General features: G+C 43.9%; 1 protein-coding gene across 1 annotated transcript in view; it reads right to left on the bottom strand.

Moving 5' to 3' along the window:
* The window catches only part of LOC124722533, a 193,520-nt gene that overhangs the window by 88,645 nt on the left and 77,954 nt on the right, over window positions 1-26,921 (bottom strand). Inside the window, exon 5 of the mRNA XM_047247681.1 lies at window positions 12,374-12,694. Within this exon, the coding sequence (XP_047103637.1) occupies window positions 12,374-12,694 (321 nt within the window). The remainder of the gene's footprint in view (window positions 1-12,373; window positions 12,695-26,921) is intronic.

Here is a 26,921-nt window from a genome sequence, read left to right as displayed (position 1 = left end):
AAGATTTGAATGGATAGTTGACGGAAGAACTGTGATTCACACCTTAGGTGACTTTTTAGAATATTTACAATAGATCGACATGTTACAAAACTTTTACAAGGTGGTTTCACCACACTTATATTACTTAGCAGAAAATAAGTAGGGTTCTTCTAGCCATACTGGAATTGTAAAGTAAGTAATAATTAGCCTGTCGAGATTTAGTACGTGGTAAAGTGAAGAGAGAAAATGTTGCATTTTACGTGTGAAGCAACTTGTATTCTCTGGAACACTTGAAGATTATTGTGAGCAATAATAACGACTCGAGAGAAATCCGCTTAAAAATGAATGATGTTTCACACCACACATTAACGGCGCAGATACTTGAGCGCAATATGGACTCCTGAAGCATAAATTATCGGTTTTACTATAGAGTTGAATTTTATTATTAACTTTCAATATACGGAATACAGGAAACTCGAGAAAACTAAACTGGAACAGGAAAGAGATGTGGCTAGCAAAACATCTGAAACAGGTATCGAATGAGACTAGTGATCAACAGTTGTGAACTACGTTAGCTGAAGAGTGAGGCGCCTCTAGTCTACCGCAGCTGTCTGTGGTTGGGCGCCGCTCTGACTGTGGTGCCTTCCTGACCCACTGTTGTCTAGTTTTCCTTTAAGCGGTCCAAAATGCTTTCATCCGAAAATGCGAATTCTAGAGTCAAATTTACATATACCTGTCTTCCTACATCGCTCTTAAGAGTGATACAAGCCTGAAATCAGGCAACTAACGTTTCTCGATCGCAGAGTTCACTATATTCAACAAACGATTGCTGAATGACCCCTCTGCTGCTGTTTGGAAAACCAGTTCACTGGCAAATTTTAGCTACTAACGCGGTTACTGGAATTTGCTGTCGGCCGTGGTGGCCGAGTGGTTCTAGCCACTTCAGTCTGGAACCGCGCGACCGCTACGGTCGCAGGTTCGAATCCTGCCTTGGGCATGGCTGTGTGTGATGTCCTTAGGTTAGTAAGGTTTAAGTAGTTCTAAGTTCTAGGGGACTGATGACCTTAGATGTTAAGTCCCATAGTGCTCAGAGCCATTTGAACCATTTCTTTTGCAATTTGCTCGTCTGACTCAGAGTTACCGTTTTCATGGAAAATCCGTTGTGAAGATATTGTTTCTGGCTTATTTTGTTTTAGTCGTGTTTATTTTACAGGTACAAAGTCAGTTTGACTCCTCTATTACAGAATACACACTTTCTATCTCTAATCCATGTAACCTAATGTCTCCGGAAGATATTAGCAGTCATGTGATACTGCAAGGTCAATATATATGTTTTATACTTATATTAGTTTTATAGACCAGTGATAGTTACACTTAATTTTGTCACCTTGAATACAGTTAATGCCTTTCGCCTTATCCCTTGCACCGAACTCCCATTATTATATTGAATCAAGGTCTATGGTATTGTACACCACTTTCCCTTCACTTTTTCCATTTCTAATTCTGTCTGTATCGTTCCATTATATGGATCTTTAGCTGCTATTCTATGCATGTTCCATTCATCAGAAATATGACTATCACAAATATTTTTAGTTTACTTTTCTTCTATGAAATCTGCCAAAAATGAATTATTTTCTGTTTGTCAATTCTCGAATATTTTGAAGGAGGGGACGGACAACACGAAAGCAGAAAGAACATTGTCAGCTCAAAAGTTTGGATATCGTTCTCAAGGCATGTGAAACATTGAGTACAGAGCGTGGTGCGTAAGAGGTTCTTTTGGTCATATCCTTTTCTTAGAACCAAACGATACCTAAGTCAATAAACGGTGTGTCGGTACACACAAAGTCCTAGAGTAATCTGCGACGTTGGCTCCTTACCTCCCTCGCATTTATCGCGAATCCCTCGCTCAGGGCAAAGTCCCTAAGCGACTGGAAAGAAGCACAGGCGACTCCTATAGATAATAAAGGTATAAGAACGGATCCATGTAATTGCAGACCAATATCCTTAATATAGCTTTGTCAAAAAATTCTGGAACATATTCTCAGTTCGAATATAATAAACTTTTTTGAGATAGAGGAACTTCTGCCCACAAATTAGCACGGAGTTAGAAAGCATCGCTCGTGGGGAAACTCAGCTTATCCTTTTCTCACATAATATCCTTCGAACCATGGATGAAGTGCAATGGACAGAGTCCATATTTCTAGATTTCCGGAAAGAGTTTGACATATATGTGAGTGGCTCCAAGTCTTTTCAAGTAATGGAACCCAGTACGTTGTCCTCGAACAAGAGTATTCATAAGAGACAAGAATATCGTCAGGAGTGCCCCAGGGACTTATTCTCTATATAAATAAATGATATGAATAGCAATTTACGGCTGTTTTCTGACGACGCTGGGGTATACAGCAAAGTATTGTCGTTGAGTGACTGTAGTTGGTGTAATGAATGGCAGCTTGCTCTAAATGTAGAAAAAATGTAAATTAATGCGGATGAGTAGGAAATACGGTCGCAGGTTCGAATCCTGCCTCGGGCATGGATGTGTGTGATGTCCTTAGGTTAGTTCGGTTTAAGTAGTTCTAAGTTCTAGGGGACTGATGACCACAGCTGTTAAGTCCCATAGTGCTCAGAGCTATTTGAATTTTTTTTTGAGTAGGAAAAACAGTCCTGTAACGTTCGCATATAGCATTAGTAATATGCTACTTGACACAATCATATCGATTAAATATCTAGGCATAACGCTGTAAAGCGATATGAAATATAATGAGCACGTCAGGTTGGTAGTAGGGAAGGCGAATGCTCGACTTCGTTTTATTGTGAGAATTTTAGGAAACTGTAACTCATATGTGAAGGAGATGGCGCACAGAGCGCTAGTGCAACCCATTCTTGAGTACTGCTCGAGTGTTTGGGATCCCCATCAGGTCGGAATAAAGAAAGACATCGAAGTATTTCAGAGGCGTGCTGCTAGATTTGTTACCGATATGTTCGCTCAGCACGCATGTATTACGGAGATGCTTCGTGAACTCAAATGATAATCTCTGGAGGGAAGACAACGCTTTTTCCGCAAGGCACTATTATGGAAATTTAGAGAACCGGCATTTGAGGCCGATGCAAAATGATTCTACTGCCGTCAACGTACGTTTCGCCCAAGGACCATGAAGATAACATGAGAGAAGTTATGGCTCATGTGAAGGCTTTTAGACAGTCATTTTCCCCTCGCTCCGTTTGCGGGCGGAGCAGGAGTGGAAATGACTCGTAGTGGTACGTGGTACCCTCTGTCATGCGCTGTACGGTGGTTCGCAGAGTATGTGTGTAGACGTAGATGTAGACTAGAAAACTACGGGGCAGATTGTCTTTGAAGGTCCTGTTACGACGGATGAGATGACTAGAGTTACAGTGGCAAAATCGAGCAAGATGAAATGAAAGCCTACGTCAGTGATAGTCACAGAGAGAACCAATATTTTCTTAAATGACAGAAATCGAAGGTAATTTCTTTACTGATTAATAGAAATATAAAATTTTATTTGTAGATTATAATTTATTTTAGGGAATGAATTATTTTTACAACAACATTGTCAATTTGAAGATCTTGGGAAACCAGTTACCAGTGTTTCTTCTATTCAGAACTGGTAAACATTTAATTTGTGCTAGGAGGTCGATTCTTGATCCGTTCCTGTTTCTGAATAGCTACCTACAAATCTCCGGCAGTGCAGCGATCAGATGAAACTATGTAGAACTCCAGTCCACAATGCATTGTAGACTTGTTTTTTTTATATACAGGGTGGTCTATTGATCGTGACCGGGCCAAATATCTCACGAAATAAGCGTCAAACGAAAAAACTACAAAGATCGAAACTTGTCCAGCTTGAAGGGGGTAACCAGATGGCGCTATGGTTGGCCCGCTATATGGCACTGCCATAGGTCAAACGGATATCAACTGCGTTTTTAAAAAAATAGGACCCCCATTTTTATTACATATTCGTGTAGTACGTAAAGAAATATGAATGTTTTAGTTGGACCACTTTTTCGCTTTGTGACAGATGGCGCTGTAATAGTCACAAACATATGGCTCACAATTTTAGACGAACAGTTCGTAACAGGTAGGTTTTTAAAATTAAAATACAGAACGCAGGTACGTTTGAACATTTTATTTCGGTTGTCCCAACGTGATACATGTACCTTTGTGAAATTATCATTTCTGCGAACGCATGCTGTTACAGCGTAATTACCTGTAAATATCACATTAATGCAATAAATGCTCAAAATGATGTCCGTCAACCTTAATGAATTTGGCAATACGTGTAACGACATTCCTCTCAACAGCGAGTAGTTCACCTTCCGTAATGTTCGCACATGCATTGACAATGCGCTGACGCATGTTGTCAGGAGTTGTCGTCGGATCACGATAGCAAATATCCTTCAACTTTCCCCACAAAAAGAAATCCGGGGACGTCAGATCCGGTGAACATGCGGGCCATGGTATGGTGCTTCGACGACCAATCCACCTGTCATGAAATATGCTATTCAATACCGCTTCAACCGCACGCGAGCTATGTGCCGGACACCCATCATGTTGGAAGTAGATCGCCATTCTGTCATGCAGTGAAACATCTTGTAGTTACATCGGTGATCCATTACGTAGGAAAACAGCATACACTGTACCATTTAGATTGCCATCGATAAAATGGGGGCCAATTATCCTTCCTCCCATAATGCCGCACCATACATAAACCCGCCAAGGTCGCTGATGTTCCACCTGTCGCAGCCATCGCGGATTTTCCGTTGCCCATTAGTGCATATTATGCCGGTTTGCGTTTCCGCTGTTGGTGAATGACGCTTCGTTGCTAAACAGAACGCGTGCAAAAAATCTGTCATCGTCGCGTAATTTCTCTTGTGCCCAGTGGCAGAACTGTACACGACGTTCAAAGTCGTCGCCATGTAATTCCCGGTGCATATAAATATGGAACGGATGCAAGAGATGTTAATGTAGCATTCTCAACACCGACGTTTTTGAGATTTCCGATTCTCGCGCAATTTGTCTGCTACTGATGTGCGGAGTAGCCACGACAGCAGCTAAAACACCTACCTGGGCATCATTATTTGTTGCAGGTCGTGGTTGACGTTTCACATGTGGCCGAACACTTCCTGTTTCCTTAAATAACGTAACTATCCGACGAACGGTCCGGACACTTGGATGATGTCGTCCAGGATACCTAGCAGCATACATAGCTCACGTCCGTTAGGCATTTTGATCACAATAGCCATACATCAACACGATATCGACCTTTTCCGCAATTGGTAAACGGTCCATTTTAACACGAGTAATGTATCACGAAGCAAATACCGTCCGCACTGGCGGAATGTTACGTGATACCACATACTTATACGTTTGTGACTATTACAGCGCCATCTATCACAAAGCGAAAAAAGTGGTCCAACTAAAACATTCATATTTCTTTACGTAGTACACGAATATGTAATAAAAATGGGGGTTCATATTTAAAAAAACGCAGTTGATATCCGTTTGACCTATGGCAGCGCCATATAGCGGGCCAACCATAACGCCATCTGGTTTCCCCCTGCAAGCTAGACGAGTTTCGTTCTATGTAGTTTTTTCGTTTGTTGCTTATTTCGTGAGATATTTGGCCCGGTCGCCATCAATGGACCACCATGTATTATAAATAATTAATCACTTCTAGATTTCATAATAATAATCAGTTGTCACTTCCTCAGTGTCGATCTTTTTCATTTATTCTGCCCAAAGTGTGTGTCGTGCAGTCAGCGTAATTTTATTTGCAGACAGAGCTTATGCAGTTTGTATACTTGTACAATTACATCAATGAGCTTAATTATCACACAGTATTCGATAATCGCTGCAATATTGGTTGTACATCGTACATAATTATAGTCAGTCACTGCGTTAATATTTGGTGAATATCAGAGATTCGGAATATACCTTTTCCATAGAAAACACAGAAACTCCACAGCTAAAAGCAATCTCAGTTGCAAATGGCTTGCAACGCATGCCATGCTCATATGTGTGGCTGTGATGTGACGAAGCAAGTCTCCATATTTTCCTAGCCCTGTGGAAGTGTCATGTGATTGTTCTTCGCACTCGCTGGTTGCACATTCGCTTGAAGACGAGTGAGGGAACTGCTGTCCATGTCAAGCTGAGCTGGGAACAAAGTGAGTCGTGGAACACGAGGGGCAAGATGCAGAGCTCTGAGATGTGGACACTTTTGATATTTACACGTATCCCAATCATTTATTCACTTTATTTATGGGAAGCCTACAAACGAGGTACGTCGTCGTTTTGAAGGGTTCAGTTGTTGTTTGACAAATGTACAAAAACTTAGGACAAATAGTATGCGAAACCATAACGCACAATTTGTTCTTCTGTAAGTATCAAAGTCCCAATACTTCGCATGTTAACATGACTCAAACAACAAAACAATCATCATCAACCTGCACTATGGATGCAATGTACACTGGATTAATACGTGCATGCATCTGATGGCAAATTTGCTCCTGTAAATGAATGGAATTGGTCAAGAGCACGAATCATCACAAGAGCCTTCGATACTGGTAGCAGCAGGACACCAGGTGAATGATTATTACTGATGAATTCACTTGACGTAACTAGTATAAACCGTGTATACTGAGATGAAAAAGTCATGGGATACCGGTAGATGGCGCCAGAATCCCGTACACAAGGTATGAAAGGGCAGTGCACCGGCTGATTTGTCATTTGTAACCAGGTGATTTATTTGAAAAAATTTCCGATGTGATTATGGCCGCACAACGGGAACTAACAGACTTTGAACGCGGAATAGTAGTGGGAGCTAGACGCATGGAACATTTCATTTCGGATATCGCTGGATAATTCAATATTCCTAAATCCACAGTGTCAAGAGTGTGCCGAGAATATCAAATTTGAGGTATTACCTCTCACCACCGACAACGCAGTGGCCGATGGCCTTCACTTAATGACCGAGAGCAGCGCCGATTCCGTAGAGTGGTAATTGCTAAGAGACAACCAACATTACGTGAAATCAATGTGGGATGTAAGAAAAACGTATCCGGTAGAACAGCACGTCGAAATTTGGCGTTAATGGTAAGTGGCAGCAGACGACCAAAGCGCGTGCCTTACAGCACGACATCACGTGCAGCGCCTCTGCTTGGCTTGTGACCACATCGGTTGGACAGTAACCAACTGGAAAACCGTGACCTGGTCAGCTGAGTCCCGATTTGAGTTGGAAAGAGCTGATGGTAGGGTTCGAGTATGGTGCTGACCCCACGAAGTCATGGACCCCAGTTGTCAAGAAGGCACTGTGCAAGCTGGTGGTGGCTCCACAATGCTGTGGGCTATGTTTACATGGAAAGGCATGGGTCCTCTGGTCCAACTGTATCGCTCATTGGCTAGAAATGGTTATGCGTAGCTACTCGGAGAAGTTTTGCAGCCGTTCATGGCCTTCATGTTTCCAAAAAATGAAGGAATTTTTATATATGTCAATGCGTCATGTCACCAGGCCACAATTGTTTGTGATTGGTTTGAAGAACGTTCTGGACAATTCGAGCGAATGATTTGGTAACCCACATGAATTCCACCGAACATTTATGGGACATAATCGAGAGGTCATGCGCAAAATCCTGTACCGGCAACACTTTCGCAATTGTGAACGGCTATAGAGGCAGCATGGCTCAGTATTTCTCCAGATGACTTGTTGAGTCCATGCCACGTCGAGATTCTGGACTACGCAGGACAAAAGGAGGTCCGTCACAGTGTTAGGAGATATCTGATGACTTTTGTCACCTCAGGCTCTATAGTAATCATGGGTATTATCTTAACTTGCCAACACATGTGATTCATGACCACTGGCTTCTACGGTATCAGCTGTGTTTTCGTCAACTGTTAGCATTCTGCAGCCACCTGTCTTTCACTATTCCATTGTGACAAGCTCAAAACAGTTCTTCATTATTAATGTTCTTCAATAAGTACAACCATCTGTGATATCAGAGAGCCTATTTCCTAAAACGTTACAATTCGTACTTTAACAAACTGTTAAATAAAGGAAGAATGAATTATTCGATCTGCATAGGTTTCTTCACCATCACGAAACTACCTGATATACCACAACAATGCCAGACCAGAAACTGAAGCTAGATACTTGCTTTTCACGGATCAGCATCAATTGATGCACTCGCTTCACGCTTCACGGCTAGACTTAAAGTGTTAGGTTGCCAGTACTGTCTCACAGTCCAAACCCCGCGGAGGTTCTCCTTTGTATACCTTTCTTGTCTTGCACTGGATGAAAAAAAGGATTGACTAAGGACTGCTTAAATGCGGAATATGGACTCTTCTAAGAGTAAGCATTTCACTACGCAGTTTATTATATTTTGTAATGCTACTTTCTGAGTGTTTAATTCTTAGTGCCGGACCGGGACTCAAACTCAGACCCATATATTTCACGTGTAATAAAATTACCGATTGATCTTTTGAGACATGCTCCATCACTCGGCTCATAACCTCAGTCTCCTACATTCCAAACTAAACTCAGCTTTTTGTTTTTGGGTATTGTGGAGGGATTAGTGGGAGACTGGAAAGTTGAGACTCCAGCCTGAAGTGTGCCTGAATAACTCAGTTGGTGTAAGCATTGCCAGCAAAAGGCAACGGATTCAGCTCGACTGCGTGTCTAAAACACAACTTTAATCATATAGAGTTTTACTGATAAATCGGGTTCGCACCATATAGTGAATGACTTGCGGCGCCACTATGTTTACATAATTATACGATGATTCATAGTAAACGTCAAGGGGCCAGACATTACAGTTTGTTAATATGGTGACACTAAACGCATTACATACTACACTCCTGGAAATTGAAATAAGAACACCGTGAATTCATTGTCCCAGGAAGGGGAAACTTTATTGACACATTCCTGGGGTCAGATACATCACATGATCACACTGACAGAACCACAGGCACATAGACACAGGCAACAGAGCATGCACAATGTCGGCACTAGTACAGTGTATATCCACCTTTCGCAGCAATGCAGGCTGCTATTCTCCCATGGAGACGATCGTAGAGATGCTGGATGTAGTCCTGTGGAACGGCTTGCCATGCCATTTCCACCTGGCACCTCAGTTGGACCAGCGTTCGTGCTGGACGTGCAGACCGCGTGAGACGACGCTTCATCCAGTCCCAAACATGCTCAATGGGGGACAGATCCGGAGATCTTGCTAGCCAGGGTAGTTGACTTACACCTTCTAGAGCACGTTGGGTGGCACGGGATACATGCGGACGTGCATTGTCCTGTTGGAACAGCAAGTTCCCTTGCCGGTCTAGGAATGGTAGAACGATGGGTTCGATGACGGTTTGGATGTACCGTGCACTATTCAGTGTCCCCTCGACGATCACCAGTGGTGTACGGCCAGTGTAGGAGATCGCTCCCCACACCATGATGCCGGGTGTTGGCCCTGTGTGCCCTGTGTGCCCTGTGTGCCCTGTATGCAGTCCTGATTGTGGCGCTCACCAGCACGGCGCTGAAGACGACACGTCTCCATTCGTCCCTCCATTCACGCCTGTCGCGACACCACTGGAGGCGGGCTGCACGATGTTGGGGCGTGAGCGGAAGACGGCCTAACGGTGTGCAGGACCGTAGCCCAGCTTCATGGAGACGGTTGCGAATGGTCCTCGCCGATACCCCAGGAGCAACAGTGTCCCTAATTTGCTGGGAAATGGCGGTGCGGTCCCCTACGGCACTGCGTAGGATCCTACGGTCTTGGCGTGCATCCGTGCGTCGCTGCGGTCCGGTCCCAGGTCGACGGGCACGTGCACCTTCCGCCGACCACTGGGGACAACATCGATGTACTGTGGAGACCTCACGCCCCACGTGTTGAGCAATTCGGCGGTACGTCCACCCGGCCTCCCGCATGCCCACTATACGCCCTCGCTCAAAGTCCGTCAACTGCACATACGGTTCACGTCCACGCTGTCGCGGCATGCTACCAGTGTTAAAGACTGCGATGGAGCTCCGTATGCCACGGCAAACTGGCTGACACTGACGGCGGCGGTGCACAAATGCTGCGCAGCTAGCGCCATTCGACGGCCAACACCGCGGTTCCTGGTGTGTCCGCTGTGCCGTGCGTGTGATCATTGCTTGTACAGCCCTCTCGCAGTGTCCGGAGCAAGTATGGTGGGTCTGACACACCGGTGTCAATGTGTTCTTTTTTCCATTTCCAGGAGTGTATGTTTTGGCTCATATGGAGAAGAATGGAACTAGCAAAACGCTGCAGTTTTTTAAAAAGAAATCATCGCCACATCCTGAAAAGTGATTTAAAGGTATATAGAAAGCCTTAATCCAGATGGCCCGACGGAGATTTGAACTGCTTGGTCCCTAATACGAGGCCAGTTTCTCAACCACTTCGGCACGTTCGTGATTGTTTTGATGACATGTGATACGCTCACTCTCGTTTATATTACGCCGGTGGAACGTTAAGCCGTGTTCTTCCCTCCTTCAGATTTGTCTTACAGATATTGCTATCTTTTATTTATTCTAGAATTCTGCTGCTTGCATTAGCTTACTGTATCTGAATGGCTTCGCTTACATGGACTGTGATACTGACTTTAGGCTTTTGGAGCAAGTGGATTACTTTTCAAAGGATTCTCTAGAAATGGGCTTAGAATGTTGAATTTTATATCCTCTGCGTATTACATTGGAAAGATCTCAGTGACACGTGTGCTCATTATTTTCAGAATACAATAATACAATATTAACTACTCTATAGACTGACACAGTTCTGACAGGATGAATCACTTATATAACGTTGGACTGTTACAAAGCACTGCTGTAAAAGGAACAACCTCATGAAATTTTTCTCTGTGTATGATGGTTTACTCACATATTACATAGTTTGTAGAATGTACGAGGTTTGAATGAAAAGTAATGCCTCCACTTTCGTTAATTGGGTTTGGATGGGAGTATGTTAATAAATCAAACGCAGAAATAATCCTTAGAATATGATCCTTAATTACGAATATTCACTTTTCCACATAATCACCAGCCAATTGGATACATTTCTGCCAACGATGAACAAGTTTTCTGAAGCCGTCACGGAAGAATTTGACACTCTGTCTACGCAACCACAGTCTCACAATTCTCTCAACGTCTTCATCAGAAGCATAATGATGTCCCCGCAGATCGTCTTTCATTACCGGAAACAGATGGAAGTCAGAGGGTGCTAAATCTGGACTGTGCCGTACGGTGGTGAGATTCAGTCTCAGAAGTTCTACAGGAAAACATTTCCCTTTTGCTTTCGGATCCTTGTTAGCCGTCGTTTCAGAGTTCGCTGCGTTGTGATGTAATGCTCTGAATTTATTGTTGTTCCACAATCAAGGAAATCAACATGGATAGCACCATCTGCTTGTGAAACTCGGTGTTTGCTGTCACAGGACGTCCAACTCTATGTTTGTCACGCAGGTCAGATGTTCCCGCCTCAACATCTTTAAACTTACTCGCCCAACGACCCACAGTAGTCACATCAACACAATCACCGTAAACTGCTTTCATTCTCTGATGAATCTCATTTGTGGTGACACCTTCTGCTGTCAAGAATTCAATGACTGCACGTTGCTTAAATTGCATTGACCGACCGTCTGCGCAGGGTTCCATACTTTATACTGTAACAACACAACCGTTCAATGCTAAGGCTTCCCGCCAACTGGAGCTGTAGAGAAGAGGCTACAGAACAACCCAGTACCTGCCGCATACCAAACGCAGAAATAATCCTTAGAATGTGATATTTAATTACCAATATTCACTTTTCCACATAATCACCAGCCAATTGGATACATTTCTGCCAACGATGAACAAGTTAGTGACACATAGAGTTAGTTGAAGAGTTAAAAAAGTGGCGGCATTACTTTTCAGTTAACCCTCGTACATCATGAACACTAGATCCTACGCGTTGAACAATTTTGCTGAAGGATCAGGCAGTTCTCGAAGATTCACAGTACGACATCACTGATATCCTGTAAGTAAGGGAACTGTAGCCGTCGACTCAGTTCTGAAATTTCTTGAACGTTTTCCAACACGGTACGACGTTCGAACAACAGGCCAATCTGTCAGCAGATCAACTACAGTCGTTATAGTGTCAGATATTACAGTCCGAGAATGTGATTTCTACTTATTTCAGTGTACGGTGCATAAGAATCAATACTCATGCGGGTTTTGTCAGTGGCTATCATTTTGTTATGTTATTCGTACGTAATGTATTTAGATGGGGTTATTTCTGGTTGTCCACCAGAGCGTGAAAACCTCAGATTAATAAGGAAGGGAGTTCTTACGGTAATGACCCAGTGGCTCTAAACTGCCATTTCCAAAGCACGGATACTCACGTGGTGCTCCTGATTAGCTGTTGATGACGGCAGACATGCCTCACTCTGTGCACGGTACGTTGTTGAAACCACCATAAACTGCCTTTTATCCATACTTTTAGAATGCCTTCGAATGTATTTTATCTTGCTATAACGATGTGAACTAATTTTCCCTGTGGCTTCCGCTTGCTTTTCGCTCAATTCTTTCTCATCAACACAAATCTGACGTAACTTGAATTCATTTTCCAAGTCTACGCTATCAGTAACGCTGGGTGTAATTAGTGTCTGCTCCTCACTCACCGTCTTATCGTCTGAGGTCTTTTGCTTGTCAACGTTGCCAACCTATGAAAGAAAAAGCCACAACAATATAACCGACGTTCTGATGTATACTATTCAGTAGAATATACACTCCTGGAAATGGAAAAAAGAACACATTGACACCGGTGTGTCAGACCCACCATACTTGCTCCGGACACTGCGAGAGGGCTGTACAAGCAATGATCACACGCATGGCACAGCAGACACACCAGGAACCGCGGTGTTGGCCGTCGAATGGCGCTAGCTGCGCAGCATTTGTGCACCGCCGCCGTCAGTGTCAGCCAGTTTGCCGTGGCATACGGACCTCCATCGCAGTCTTTAACACTGGTAGCATGCCGCGACAGCGTGGACGTGAACCGTATGTGCAGTTGACGGACTTTGAGCGAGGGCGTATAGTGGGCATGCGGGAGGCCGGGTGGACGTACCGCCGAATTGCTCAACACGTGGGGCGTGAGGTCTCCACAGTACATCGATGTTGTCGCCAGTGGTCGGCGGAAGGTGCACGTGCCCGTCGACCTGGGACCGGACCGCAGTGACGCACGGATGCACGCCAAGACCGTAGGATTCTACGCAGTGCCGTAGGGGACCGCACCGCCACTTCCCAGCAAATTAGGGACACTGTTGCTTCTGGGGTATCGGCGAGGACCATTCGCAACCATCTCCATGAAGCTGGGCTACGGTCCCGCACACCGTTAGGCCGTCTTCCGCTCACGCCCCAACATCGTGCAGCCCGCCTCCAGTAGTGTCGCGACAGGCATGAATGGAGAGACGAATGGAGACGTGTCGTCTTCAGCGATGAGAGTCGCTTCTGCCTTGGTGCCAATGATGGTCGTATGCGTGTTTTGCGCCGTGCAGGTGAGCGCCACAATCAGGACTGCATACGACCGAGGCACACAGGGCCAACACCCGGCATCATGGTGTGGGGAGCGATCTCCTACACTGACCGTACACCACTGGTGGTCGTCGAGGGGACACTGAATAGTGCACGGTACATCCAAACCGTCATCGAACCCAACGTTCTACCATTCCTAGACCGGCAAGGGAACTTGCTGTTCCAACAGGACAATGCACGTCCGCACGTATCCCGTGCCACCCAACGTGCTCTAGAAGGTGTAAGTCAACTACCCTGGCCAGCAAGATCTCCGGATCTGTCCCCCATTGAGCATGTTTGGGACTGGATGAAGCGTCGTCTCACGCGGTCTGCACGTCCAGCACGAACGCTGGTCCAACTGAGGCGCCAGGTGGAAATGGCATGGCAAGCCGTTCCACAGGACTACATCCAGCATCTCTACGATCGTATCCATGGGAGAATAGCAGCGTGCATTGCTGCGAAAGGTGGATATACACTGTACTAGTGCCGACATTGTGCATGCTCTGTTGCCTGTGTCTATGTGCCTGTGGTTCTGTCAGTGTGATCATGTGATGTATCTGACCCCAGGAATGTGTCAATAAAGTTTCCCCTTCCTGGGACAATGAATTCACGGTGTTCTTATTTCAATTTCCAGGAGTGTAGATCTATGTTAAAAGCTTCATATACAGCTAACACATTCGTCTGGCATTAGGAGATTATGCGGCCAGTCGAAATATTTAGCTTGGCTGCCGGTTGCTAGCATCCTTCGTTTCTCACCCACGTAGTATTATCGGGAAAACAGAAAAACAGACAAGAAATGATTTATGGTATTATAGCAGGTACGGAGTTTGAATGATATTTCTACATTCTAGTGCCTAAAGTGACGTACTTACTGACTGCTCTTGGTGAGTTCTGACTGGCCCCTCTTGGGTGTGGCACTTCGATGTATCATTGAGATCCAATTCTTTTATGTCCTCCAATAGTTTCTTAGTGATTTCGCGAATTTGAAGTTCATCGTCAGGAATGGTTTGCTCCACATTTGGCTTTCCTTTAGATTTTATTTGATTACCAGTGATCTTAACTGGTATGTAGGAACCTCTGCTGCGACTATAATTTCTTCCAATACTATAAAAAGGCCTTCTTCTTCCTCTATCAGTTTGTGGTTCCACACGTTTCAGCTGAACATTGCTATCTGGGCGATATACCGAAGCCTGGAAGTGAACAATACCATTACATTATTTCCTCCTATTAGTATGGTGTACTGATTCAAACTGTTATTTGAATGTTATACCTGCACGAAAAGTCAGCGTAACTGTCAGTGATTATACAGGGTGTTCATTCTAATTGAAGACATTGAAATATCTCGAAAAACTACACATCGCATCAAAAAAATGTTACAAGTCCAATTTGTTTGTCTCGGAAGGGGATATCCAATATCCAACGATACGACACTCGACCCGTCATTCCACCCCGTGCGTGGGTGGGGTGCAACTTTGAAATCTTCAATGGGACCCCTCCCCCCCCCCCCCCCCCCCCCCCCCGTATTTTAATGCAGATTGCGATTCTACTGAAAAATCTACAAACGTTTTGTTCGAAGCATTTTCTTCATTTCGCCACAGATGGTGCTGTAATCGGAGGAGTAGAAGTGGGCACACAGTCGTAAATTACAATATGCTACTCGATGACCCTTAAGTATCCAAAGGCACGTGAGACCCGACCTCCATGCTGCGAGGGTAGGACAGGTCAGTATGACTTCTAATTGGAAAATCCATTTGCGACGTTGTATTCCTCCGACATCATATCGAACAGGGGACGGGACTACTCGACGCGCCACTGTGCCCGTGGCTCGAGGCAAACGCTACTGTACTTTCCAATTAGAGTAAGTGTTCAAACGTAGTACCATCAACATCAATACACTTAGTGATCCGATTTCAAACGACCGTACACAAGACAGAAGCATATCTGCGGGAATGCCAATACAGGCGTTTCTGATGTTGTCGACCATGTCTTCACGGCTTGTTGGCACTTGCTGGTACACCTTATCTTTTAAACATCCTCATAGAAGGAAATCCGGCGACGTCAAATCCGGCGACCTAGCGGGCCAATTAATAGGGCAACCTCTGCCGATCCACAGGCTAGTATAAACACGGTCTAATACCTCGCGTGCTTCAATTGCACAATGCGATGACCAGCCATCGTGCTGAAACCACATACGTTGTCGAACATCCAGGGCAACGTCCTGAAGTAGTATCTGTAGTTCCTGTTCAAAAAACTTTCGATATTTGCGTCCATTCAACGTGCCATTGATAAAATACGGACCAATGAGTTTCACAACTTTTATCAGCCACCCTGGTGGCGCTGTGGTCGAAGTGACTGGCTTCTGATCATTCGTATGAGATGGGTCCGGGTTCGAATCCCAGTGAGGAATGGATGCTGTGTTTGTCTATAGACACTGGCTCTTTCGCTTCCATGGACGCAGTGGTCCTAAATTTGTTTCAGTTTCGGAATCAGTAGCGCCTGCTTTAGTTTCGAGGTAGGTAGAAGCAATGGTGTTTGCTTTCGTCACGGTAAATAAAGACTTACTACGTAACTGTTTCATATGCTTTTGAAAAGAATTCGGTAGTTTAATTTTTCATTTTTTCTCTTCATTTGCTCAATCTTTTCGGTGTTTGATTTGAAATTAATTTTTTCCGCCCTTCGCCGCTCTTAGAATTCTGCCGCCCTAAGCGGCCGCCTAGTCTTGCCTAATGGTATAAACGACCCTGCATGTGATGCAAATAAAGTGGAACCTAAGATAGTGAGCATAATTCGTTCCAGAATCTTACTCGTAGTGCGAAGCACACCTTAAGCTATCCATTTCATCCCACATAAATTAATGTAAAATACGATAATGCGTTCCACGCAGAAAAAGTACTAAAAACTGTATCTTATTCATGCCATTTATTAAAAAAATTATTCATACAGTATTATGTACTTTATTATTCACGATACATGACTAATTCTGTTTTAGTAGGAAGCTATCTATAATCATTTGTTTCCACCGACACTTCAACACTTGGCGGAGAAATACGGTACAGCATTGTTGTCAAATAAATTTGCAGCGTGCGTAGCCACTGCTTTATTGGGGTGATTATTTTCAATGTACGATGCAACTGATTCTTAGGCTTTCAGCATTTCTCTTATTGTGCCAGGAGATTGATGTTTTGCTGTTACCGCCTCCTCCTCCTTCTTCTTTTCTGAAGGACGCCTCTCCACAACTTAATACTGTTATACACTCTGCAACTCCATGAGCTTTTCGGTGGTCATATCATGGCTGTGAGCTTCCACAAGGTCATAGATATAATTGTTATCCATTTCTAGTCCCATGCTCTTGGTCAAAGACACAATCTCGTTGACTATAGAGTCCACAGGTACAGACTCAAATGCCTCAGAGTCACATTCAGCAATGCACCCCGGCCAAAGCTTCTTCCAAGCAAAGTGAGGGTTCTCATGATAATCCCTTCCCACGCCTTTTCGATTATCTTGACGCAGGCAACGATGTTGCAGTGATATTTCCTATTTCCAAAACTCTCTGAGAGTGAGATTGATAGCTTCGGTCAACTCAAAGCAATACTCGATGAGTGGTTTAGTGTAGAGCTTCTTTAAGTTAGAAGCAATCTGCTGGTCCATAGGCTGGAGCAACGGAGTGGTGCTGGAAGGCAAAAATTGGATCTTGATGAACTGAAATTCTTCAAGGAGGTAGTCCCGTAGGCCTGGAGAATGGGTAGGAGCGTTATCCACAACAAGCAAGACATGGAGTGGCAGATTCATCTCAAGCAAATATTTTTTCACCGAAGGACCAAACACTTCATTGATCCAATCACAAAAAAAAAAATCATGTGTCACCCAAGCCTTATTGTTGTGCCTGCACATCACATTTAACCCGCTCTTCTGGACTTTACACTGCTTGAACGCTCGTGGAGTTTCTGAATGGTAAACAAGCAGCGGCTTAATTTTCAAATCGCCACATGCATTGGTACAGAATAGCAGTGTGAGACGGTCTGTCATTGGCTTGTGACCGGGCAATGCATCCTCCTCTGGTATTATAAAGGTACGCTTCGGCAGCTTTTTCCAGAACAGACCCGTGTCGTCACAATTAAAAACCTGTTGCGGCAGATAACCCTCAGAATCTACGAGCATCTTGGAGTTACTGATGAAGTTGTCTGCTGCCTTTGTGTCGGAGCTGGCTGCTTCGCCGTGCCACGCAACGCTGTGGATGCCGCTTCCTCTCTTAAGCTTCTCGAACCACCCACGGCTTCCTTTAAACACTTCTTCGGCCGCTGATGATCCTGCTGTCTTCTTAACGAAGTTGGCGAAAATCATTCTCGCCTTCTCACAAATGATGTTCTCGTTAATAGTGTCGCCTTGTAATTGCTTTTCTTTTATACATACAAGGAGAAACTTTTTGACATCGTCCACAATGCGAAACCGTAGTTTAGATATTCCTGTCACTCCGTTTGAAGCATCTATCTCCTTAATCTTGTCCTTGTTCTTGAGGATAGTGCAAGTAGTTGATGTAGACCAATTGCATGTGCGCGCTTAAATCGGCAACGCTCACACCACGATAGAGTTTTACAGTGATTTTACGTGTCATTTATGTCATTTTTTTCTCTTATGGTCATATTCTTGCTGTTTAATCTTCTGGGACATTTCTACGAAGGTTATTAAAATTTGCACACAAAAGAACACTGTGTGAACACAAGTTTAGAAAAAAATTTGCGATCACAAGCTGCACTAAAATGGTAGCAGAAAGAGCGCTAAATCCGAACTGCAGTACGTACTAAAGACATTGTTCATAAGGCGGTACCGACAGCGAAAAGTGTTCATGTTGTCGAACGTTCCCCGCCGCGAGCGAAAGTTTGGTGACGTCACACTAAATCGTCGCCAATCGTTATGTGAAACATTGCTCGTTAAGCGAGTCATTTTTTATACTTTGTTTTGATCGTTATGCGAATCTGGTGTTATGGGAGGTGCTCGTTAAGCAAGGTTCCACTGTACAGGGAAATCAAAATGAATGTACGTATTACGAAATATCACGTTGTCAAAACAGTCCATCGCTGCGCCACGGCACGGGTATTGGAGAAACGAATACATTGTATAGTTCAAATTCATTGCCGCTATATGTCAGTTCTCTTCTGTTTACTTGGTTACTGTCACATGTTGCAAAATGGCTACTCCGCAGCAGGAATCATTTTGTGTTCTCGAGTTTGTGAAGTGTAATTCCGTGATTACAGTGCAAAGACGTTTCAGGTTGAGCTACGAAACTGATCCTCCGAGTTGATGGAGCATTCGCAGCTGATATGGACAGTTTGTAGACACAGGGTGTGTATGTAAAGGAAAGAGTCCTGGCTGCACTCGTGTTTCCGATGAAAATGTCGCACGAACGCAAACTGCTTTCCAACGTCGGTCTGCAAAATCGGTTCGTTGTTCCAATCGGCAGTTACAATTGACTATAACAATTTGGCATGTTTTGAGTCGTCGGTTGGTTATGGAGCCGTACAAGTTGCAACTGTTACCAGTTCTACGTCATGATGGAAAACACAAACGTGTGGCATTTTCTGACGAACTTGAGAATGCTATTGACATTGATAACACTTTCGCACAACGCGTCGTGTTCAGCGATAAAGCGACTTTCCACCTTAGTTGGAAAGTAAAGAAACACAGTTTTCGAATTTGGGCCTATACAACACGCACGCACACACCGAACATGTCCGGGATTCGCCAAAGTCAGTGTATTTTGTGCTATATCCCAGCCATCCGCTTGTGGTCCATTCTTCTTTGATGGAAACACGGTTAACGATTAGGAATGTCTCGCTATGTTACGAAAGTTCCCGAAGTTGAACGAGGACAGCTTCATTTTTTAACAAGACGGGGAAACCCCTCACTGGGGTAGCCAAGTCCGTGAATATCTGAATGAAACTTTACCGGGCCGTTGGATTGGTCATCGGACAGTCTTAGCTGGCCTCCACGGTCACCAGATTTGAAGCTCTGTGACTTCTTCCTTTGGGGTTTCATTAACACCCTTTATGCACCAACACTATCACAGAACCTAGAAGAGATGAAGAACCGGATCCGTGACAGTGGACATGCTTACCCGTGCATGGGAGGAATTCTAGTATCGATTTGATACTGTTCGCGTCGTCGGTGAAGGACATATTGAACGTCCGTACTCTAATCTTGAGAGATTCGTAAACGTGTGTCCCAAGTTTTGTAGTTGTATGTCTTACAGTTTAATAAATATATGCATTCTAAATACGTATATTCTTTTTGAAACACCTTGTTGTATGTCAGGAAAAGAGAAATGTATCTTAAAAAATATCGCTACTGACATTATATTCTCTTATACTGACAGCAAAGTCCATGAAGGTTATCTCCTCTCTCTCTGTCTCTCTCTTCTCTTCATGATTATCGCCAGCATCATCATCTTTTTCTTGTTACGTTGTAGATTTCTTTCATCCATTTCTGTTCGCAAAAGACGAATGTACGAGATGGCAGGACGTTGATGGCATATGAACGTGATCAATTCGGCACCCCATGGTTCAGTGAGTACTACATACAATTGCAATGACTGACTGTCGATCATTTCTCTCCAGAAACTTTCAGTCAGTGTTGAGAACTGGGTAGAATCGTGACATATGGGTTTTCGTCAAATCACCAACGCCATTTACTGGTGTTGTTGGTAGTGTCAACAGTCTCTTCACCATTTCCTTGACAGTTTCTAAGAGCAAAAACCAACACGCATGCAAAACCGGCCCGGTTATCATATGTGCGCATGAAACTACTGTCAAACGTCTTCTCTCTCATACCAGTCTTACTCTTCTGGACACTCAGACATATTCTGTCTACAGGAGTTGCACGATACTCGCGAATTTTATTAAAATATGAATAAAAGCTTCCCTTCTGCTAATGCACGGTAAGCAAACTATGATCGGATACCATCACAAACAACAAAGGCACGTATAGCAACCAAATAGCAAATTAGCTCGTGCAAAGGTATTCGGAAACGTAAGAGACACGTGTATCAAAGCGGAGGTAGATCGAAACTGAAATTTGGTTGAAGTTTTAATACATGTTTACAGAATTTGCAGCTCGCAATTCGCTATACTGGCAATTTGAAATCACTTACTGTTCTAATTGAAAGACTTATGTGTTGAGAAATCGCAGTAGTAGTCGAAAGAAAGGTAATTAGCGAAAATAAACAAGTAGTAGAGGTGTAAAATGAGAGCGGTGTAAGAATGTAACAGAATCTTGTAATATCCTTCGCTGAAGTTGTAATACTCACAGGCCATTTCTTCTCGAAAAAAACTCGAACGATGTCGCGGAGTAAAAGCTCAGTAGATTGGTTTTGCTCGTCGACTGTAATCATCTGTTTCACGTTGCTCGGAGCAGCCTGCTGTTCCTTTTTGGGAACTGCACTTACAACTACAGGACGGGTATACCTCACAACTACAGGAGGGGTGTACCTCTGTGGACCTTGTGTATCCATTCCATGTCTTTCGTTAACAGTTGTTTTTTCAGGATGCTCAGTGTTGACGATTATCTTCTTTTGCTGGCCAGTAATCTCTACTACTTTAGAGACCATCTGCAAAATAAATCTTCTGGTGATTAATGGTAGTATTATATAAGGCGCGATCAAACAGTTTCCGTTCTGAGGACATAAGAGTCCAGAATCGGCATGCAAATCAGGCAAAAACTCCGTGAGCACTGATGCAATCATCCTACCGAGGCACCAGGTTGAAGATATCCGTGTGGTAAAACACCGTAACCTGTTGCTTGAAGAAGTTCGTAATTGCATGGTGCACATCATCGTACGACAGGAATCGTCGACCCTTCGAGACCTGTTTTAGGGGAGCGAAGGCGTGATAATCGCAGGGGGAGAGATGAGGACTATAGGTCGGCTGTTTGAGTGTCTCCCACTCGAGTTGGCGTAACCTACGTTACGACAATTTGCGATGTGGGGACCAACTGGCGTCAAATCGCAACCAGCACGGAGCTTGGCACACCATTCCACAACGATAGTTTGCGACAGACATGCTGCCGCATACGTATTCTTCATTCTCCAGTGGGTCTTACCAGTGTTTGTCGTTTGGCAATCAAGAAAAGAAAAACGGCACATTTGTCCTGTTTCGACGGATTTGGCAATAACGTCGCCATAGTTTAGGTTTCCGCATTTTAGGCACGCACGCCGGAAAGATAGGAATGTTCCAATAATCCCTTGTCTGCATGTCGGTGCTTTTCTCTCCGTATCGAACTTGCGCTACCTTGCATATACGCTGCAGCAACGCCCTCATACGGGAACTTTTTGATCGCCCTTTACACATTGCACAGTATTTTATTGGAAAACTACATCGTTAATACGCAGGCACTTCAGAAAGTAAGTTACAACTGTCGTCCGACATTAAGACCATTACGCAATAAAAATGGCTCATTACCTGAAGAGAGTACTTGTTCCGAATAATCTGTAGACACAGTTCTGCTGCGATACGGATAACAGGTGCACCGCAGTGTGAGACTGAAATGGCGTAGCAACTGGAAACGTGAAATTGTGGCAGTATGTGAACCAAATGCAATGTCGCGTCCGGCCGAAGTGAAGTGGCACCAATAATTTGACCACGATGACGCAGACGTGAGTGATTCTAATCGGGAGGTCCATATCCCACACCATACGATTTCTATCTCTTCCCCAAGCTGAAAGAACATCTGGGGAAAAAGATTTTCCAGCGATAAGGACGTTCACACTGCGTTCTCCAGTTGCTGCGTGACGAAGGAGCGGATTTCTATGATCGAGGAATTGGACGATTCGTAAAGGGTTCCGACTGTTCTTTACAGAGTCTTGGTGACTATGCTGAAAAACAGTGTCACGTATCTGTGTCACTTTGAAGCATACTGCAGCATCCGATTAAAGATACTTCGCCTGATATAATAATGTGTAACATACTTTTTGAAGTCCCATCGTAATATTCAGTTACTGCCACAAACAAATGAGGCAACCTATCATCAATTTTTAACTTGTTTCAATTTTATAACACCATTTTACAATGTAAGATCTGACAATGTAACACACGACAAAAAACAGCAATTACTTCATTGTTCCAAGTTCCAAGCATTTCATTCTTCACGAGCTCGTTAAAATACATATCAGATTTTATTCAGAGAAAAGCAATGAGCGAAAACTGAGTTCTACAGAAAATGAAAACAATATATAAACAGATAAAACTCTTTGAGTATAAGGAAGGATGCTTTACATGACATTATTAACCAAAAGAAATTTCTAAATAAAGTGTATGAATCGATGTGAGCTGGCAGGGCCCAGAATGTACACACTGGTCGGTTGCTGTCCCTAGTAGATGGTTGCTGTCGGTTGTACCTTCCATTGCTCTTTAAATACAAAAGAAAGGTTTCAAGATAAATTATTAACTGACGGAGGTCTCTAAGAACAATGTATGTATAAACGTGAACTGACACATTCAAAATGTACTCACCGGTTCGTTGTTTTCCCTCTTAGCCGGTGGTTGTTGATCGTCATTCTTCGAGTTCTTTAAAAATAAAAATAAACATTTTAATCGACAATATTATCTGTCAGAAATCCAATAAAGATCACAGTTTCACTAGCGCTCCAGCCACAGGAACAGCTCAGCAACAGTACTGCGATTGTACTGACTGTGTTAGTAATACATTTATTGTTGAATAGCTGATCGTTTTTAAAGACAGGTAAGGACTCCGCCTGTTGTGTAGGAATGCAGGGGAAATTGTTCACTGCCTATAAATTGTTGGAAGCTGCGTTGGCCGTAATGGACGACGTCAGGGCGCTGCCCTGCGTTGCGGTGGCACTGAGGGCACCAACAACGGGCGATGAGCACCTCTGATGTCTGGCATCGCCTGTGGATCCTGATGTCGCGGCGCCTTCCGGTACGACTTACCTATTCAGTTCACACTTACCTGAACAGTCAACAGTGGCGGGTTGGCGTATCTCTGGGCAGAATCCAAATGTTGATACTGAGGGTTCGGCTGTCCCATTGCGCCTTAAAAACAGATTTACCGTTGTTAAAAGCAAATCCGATCCCCCATGTGACGCCTCATCTGTTGGGGTTGGGATCATTCTCGTTGAAAGGCCTAGACAAGCGCAGAAGGTCAGTTTTCTGGTCATTTACAGTTCCGAAAGCTAGGCAATCGTAAAACTCTTCGGCGAAATGGCAAGCAAGTTGCAAAGAAACGCCAGTAATCAGTATGCTGTCTGAGGTGCAGAGGAGTCTCTACCAGCTGCCAATCTTGTTTCATGTAGACAAGAGCGGAACATGTCGCCTGGGTTCACAGGCCATTCTCTCTTCCTACAGGCGCCAGCGGCTAAACTGGTGGAGAGAGATAGCTTCTCACACAGGGTGGAAGCTGAGATTGCATTTTGCAGCATCGATTCCTGAACCGACCTGTGGTATGGAGCGGAGTGGAGGGTCTGACCATTCTGTGAAGATGCTGGGTGCGGTTTTCTGGACCTTTTGCCATAGGGTGGAGAACTGAAGGATCCTCTGCATCGTGCACTACACCCAGGAAGCGTCTTCTAGGTTGACAGAGTGCATTTGGCGAGCACGTGTGGGGTATTTAGGGTAGACAAATCCCTCCCCAGGAGCAGTTAATTACGTACTGCAATCGGAGAGGGGAGAATATTGCCCCACTAATTCACCTGTATCTATAATCCGCAAATCACGTTGCGGGGTAGAAAATGCTTTTTGTATCAATATCATTTCCACGTTTCCTGTGGGTAGAACAGCTGTCGGTAAACTTCCGGATGAGCTCTAATTCCTCAAATTTCTCGTTAAGATCATTTCATGTAAAATATGTGGGAGAAGTAATATGTTGCTCGACTCTTTTTCGAACGCACGGTATCGGAATTTCAAGACTAGTCCTCTTCGTGATAAACATCTCTCGTATAGCGACTACCACTGGAGTTTGTGGGACATCTTGCGCTTACTAAACGAAGCGTGCCGTTCTTTGTTGGAGTTTCTGTTAATCTTGCTTGTTAAGGGTCACAAATTGATGAGCAATAATCAAGAATCGGTAGAACAAGGTTTTTGTAAGCCACTTCTTTCGTGGATGATATGCATTTCTTAAGATTCTTCCAATGAATCACAGCCTGACATCTGCTTTTTCGGTAATTAATTTTATGTAGTCATTCCACTTTAGATCAGTCCAGAGGGTTACTCCTAGGTACTTTACGGTTGTTATTGTCGTCAGTGATTTTTATCCAAAAGCGTAATCAAATAGTAATGAGTTTCTAAGCGATGTGATACATTTATTTACGGGTGTTGGAACTTTAATAGTGGCAAATATTTATTTACAGCTCGTACAAAATAGATACATGTTTCAAAGTTTTACTGACCTTCAAAGTAGTCACCAGAATTGTGCATAGCCCGTTGCCAGCGGTGTGGATGTCGTAGAATACTCTTAGCAGCAGTTCTGAAGCGAATGCCGTGAAGCGTTTCCTTCGGTTTAGAAATCGAGTTGAACTCACGATGGCTTAAGTAAGGGGAGTGCAGTAGGTGGTGTAGCACTTAGCAGCACCATCAGTCAAAGAAACCAGTAATAGCTTGCACTATACGTGCTTGAGCATTGTCCTACAAAATTATGGTCAGGTCCTGCAGAAAGTGTCATCACTTCTGTCTCTTTGCTGTTCATTTTTGGAACACAACTTCCGACCAGCTTAGAGACAGAAGTGATGACACCTTCTGCAGGACCTGACCATCATTTTGCAGGACAATGCTCAAGCACGTACAGTGCAAGCTGTTACTGATTTGTTTAACTGATGGGGCTGCTAAGTACTGTACCACCTTCTGCACTCCCCTGACTTAAGCCCTCGTTAGTTCAACTCTATTTCTAAACTGAAGGAAACACTTCACGGCATTCCCTGCAGAACTGCTACAAATTCGTCGGGCAATAGACCGCGCCGCTCGAACTGTCAACACAACTGTCACTGCTAAGATTATCCTACGACTTCCACATCGCTGGCAACGAGTTATACACAATGCTGGTGACTACTTTGAAGGTCAGTAAAACTTTGAAACACTTATCTATTTTGCACGAGCTGTAAATAAATAGTTGCCACTATTAAAGTTCCAACCCTCGTACATTCAGGTTCAACTATTAGTCCCTACACCAGGACCTTTCACCGTTCTTCCTCCATTTCGCCGTAGTTTTCTGGCGTTGTAATCTTCCTATTAACAACAGCATCGTCTGCAGAAAGTGTGATGGAGCTTCCGCCGTTATACACTAATCACTTATATGTATAGTAAACCGTAATGGTCCTATAACACTCCTATGGGGTACTCCCGAGATTACCTTTGCATCTGTGGATATACTCCAATTAAGGTTAAAGTACTGAGTTTTATCCCATAGAAACCTCTCCTCCATGAACCATGGACCTTGCCCTTGGTGGGGAGGCTTGCGTGCCTCAGCGATACAGATGGCCGTACCGTAGGTGCAACCACAATGGAGGGGTATCTGTTGAGAGGCCAGACAAACGTGTGGTTCCTGAAGAGGGGCAGCAGCCTTTTCAGTAGTTGCAGGGGCAACAGTCTGGATGATTGACTGATCTAGCCTTGCAACACTAACCAATACGGCCTTGCTTTACTGCGAACGGCTGAAAGCAAGGGGAAACTACAGCCATAATTTTTCCCGAGGGCATGCAGCTTTACTGTATGATTAAATGATGATGGCGTCCTCTTGGGTAAAATATTCCGGAGGTAAAATAGTCTCCCATTCGGATCTCCGGGCGGGGACTACTCAAGAAGACGTCGTTATCAGGAGAAAGAAAACTGGTATTCTACGGATCGGAGCGTAGAATGTCAGATCCCTTAATCGGGCAGGTAGGTTAGAAAATTTAAAAAGGGGAATGGATAGGTTAAAGTTAGATATAGCGGGAATTAGTGAAGTTCGGTGGCAGGAGGAACAAGACTTTTGGTCAGGTGAATACGGGGTTATAAATACAAAATCAAATAGGGGTAATGCAGGAGTAGGTTTAATAATGAATAAAAAAATAGGAGTGCGGTTAAGCTACTACAAACAGCATAGTGAAAGCATTATTGTGGTCAAGATAGACACGAAGCCCATGGCTACTACAGTAGTACAAGTTTATATGCCAACTAGCTCTGCAGATGATGAAGAAATTGATGAAATGTATGATTTAAAAGAAAATATTCAGGTAGTGAAAGGAGACGAAAATTTAATAGTCATGGGTGACTGGAATTCGAGAGTAGGGAAAGTGAGAGAAGGAAACATAGGTGAATATGGATTGGGGGTAAGAAATGAAATAGGAAGACATCTGGTAGAATTTTGCACACTTGGTTCAAGAATCATAAAAGAATATTGTAT

Source organism: Schistocerca piceifrons, chromosome X, assembly GCF_021461385.2.
Source record: "Schistocerca piceifrons isolate TAMUIC-IGC-003096 chromosome X, iqSchPice1.1, whole genome shotgun sequence".
NCBI lineage: Eukaryota > Metazoa > Arthropoda > Insecta > Orthoptera > Acrididae > Schistocerca > Schistocerca piceifrons.
This window is presented reverse-complemented; position numbering and strand designations above follow the sequence as displayed.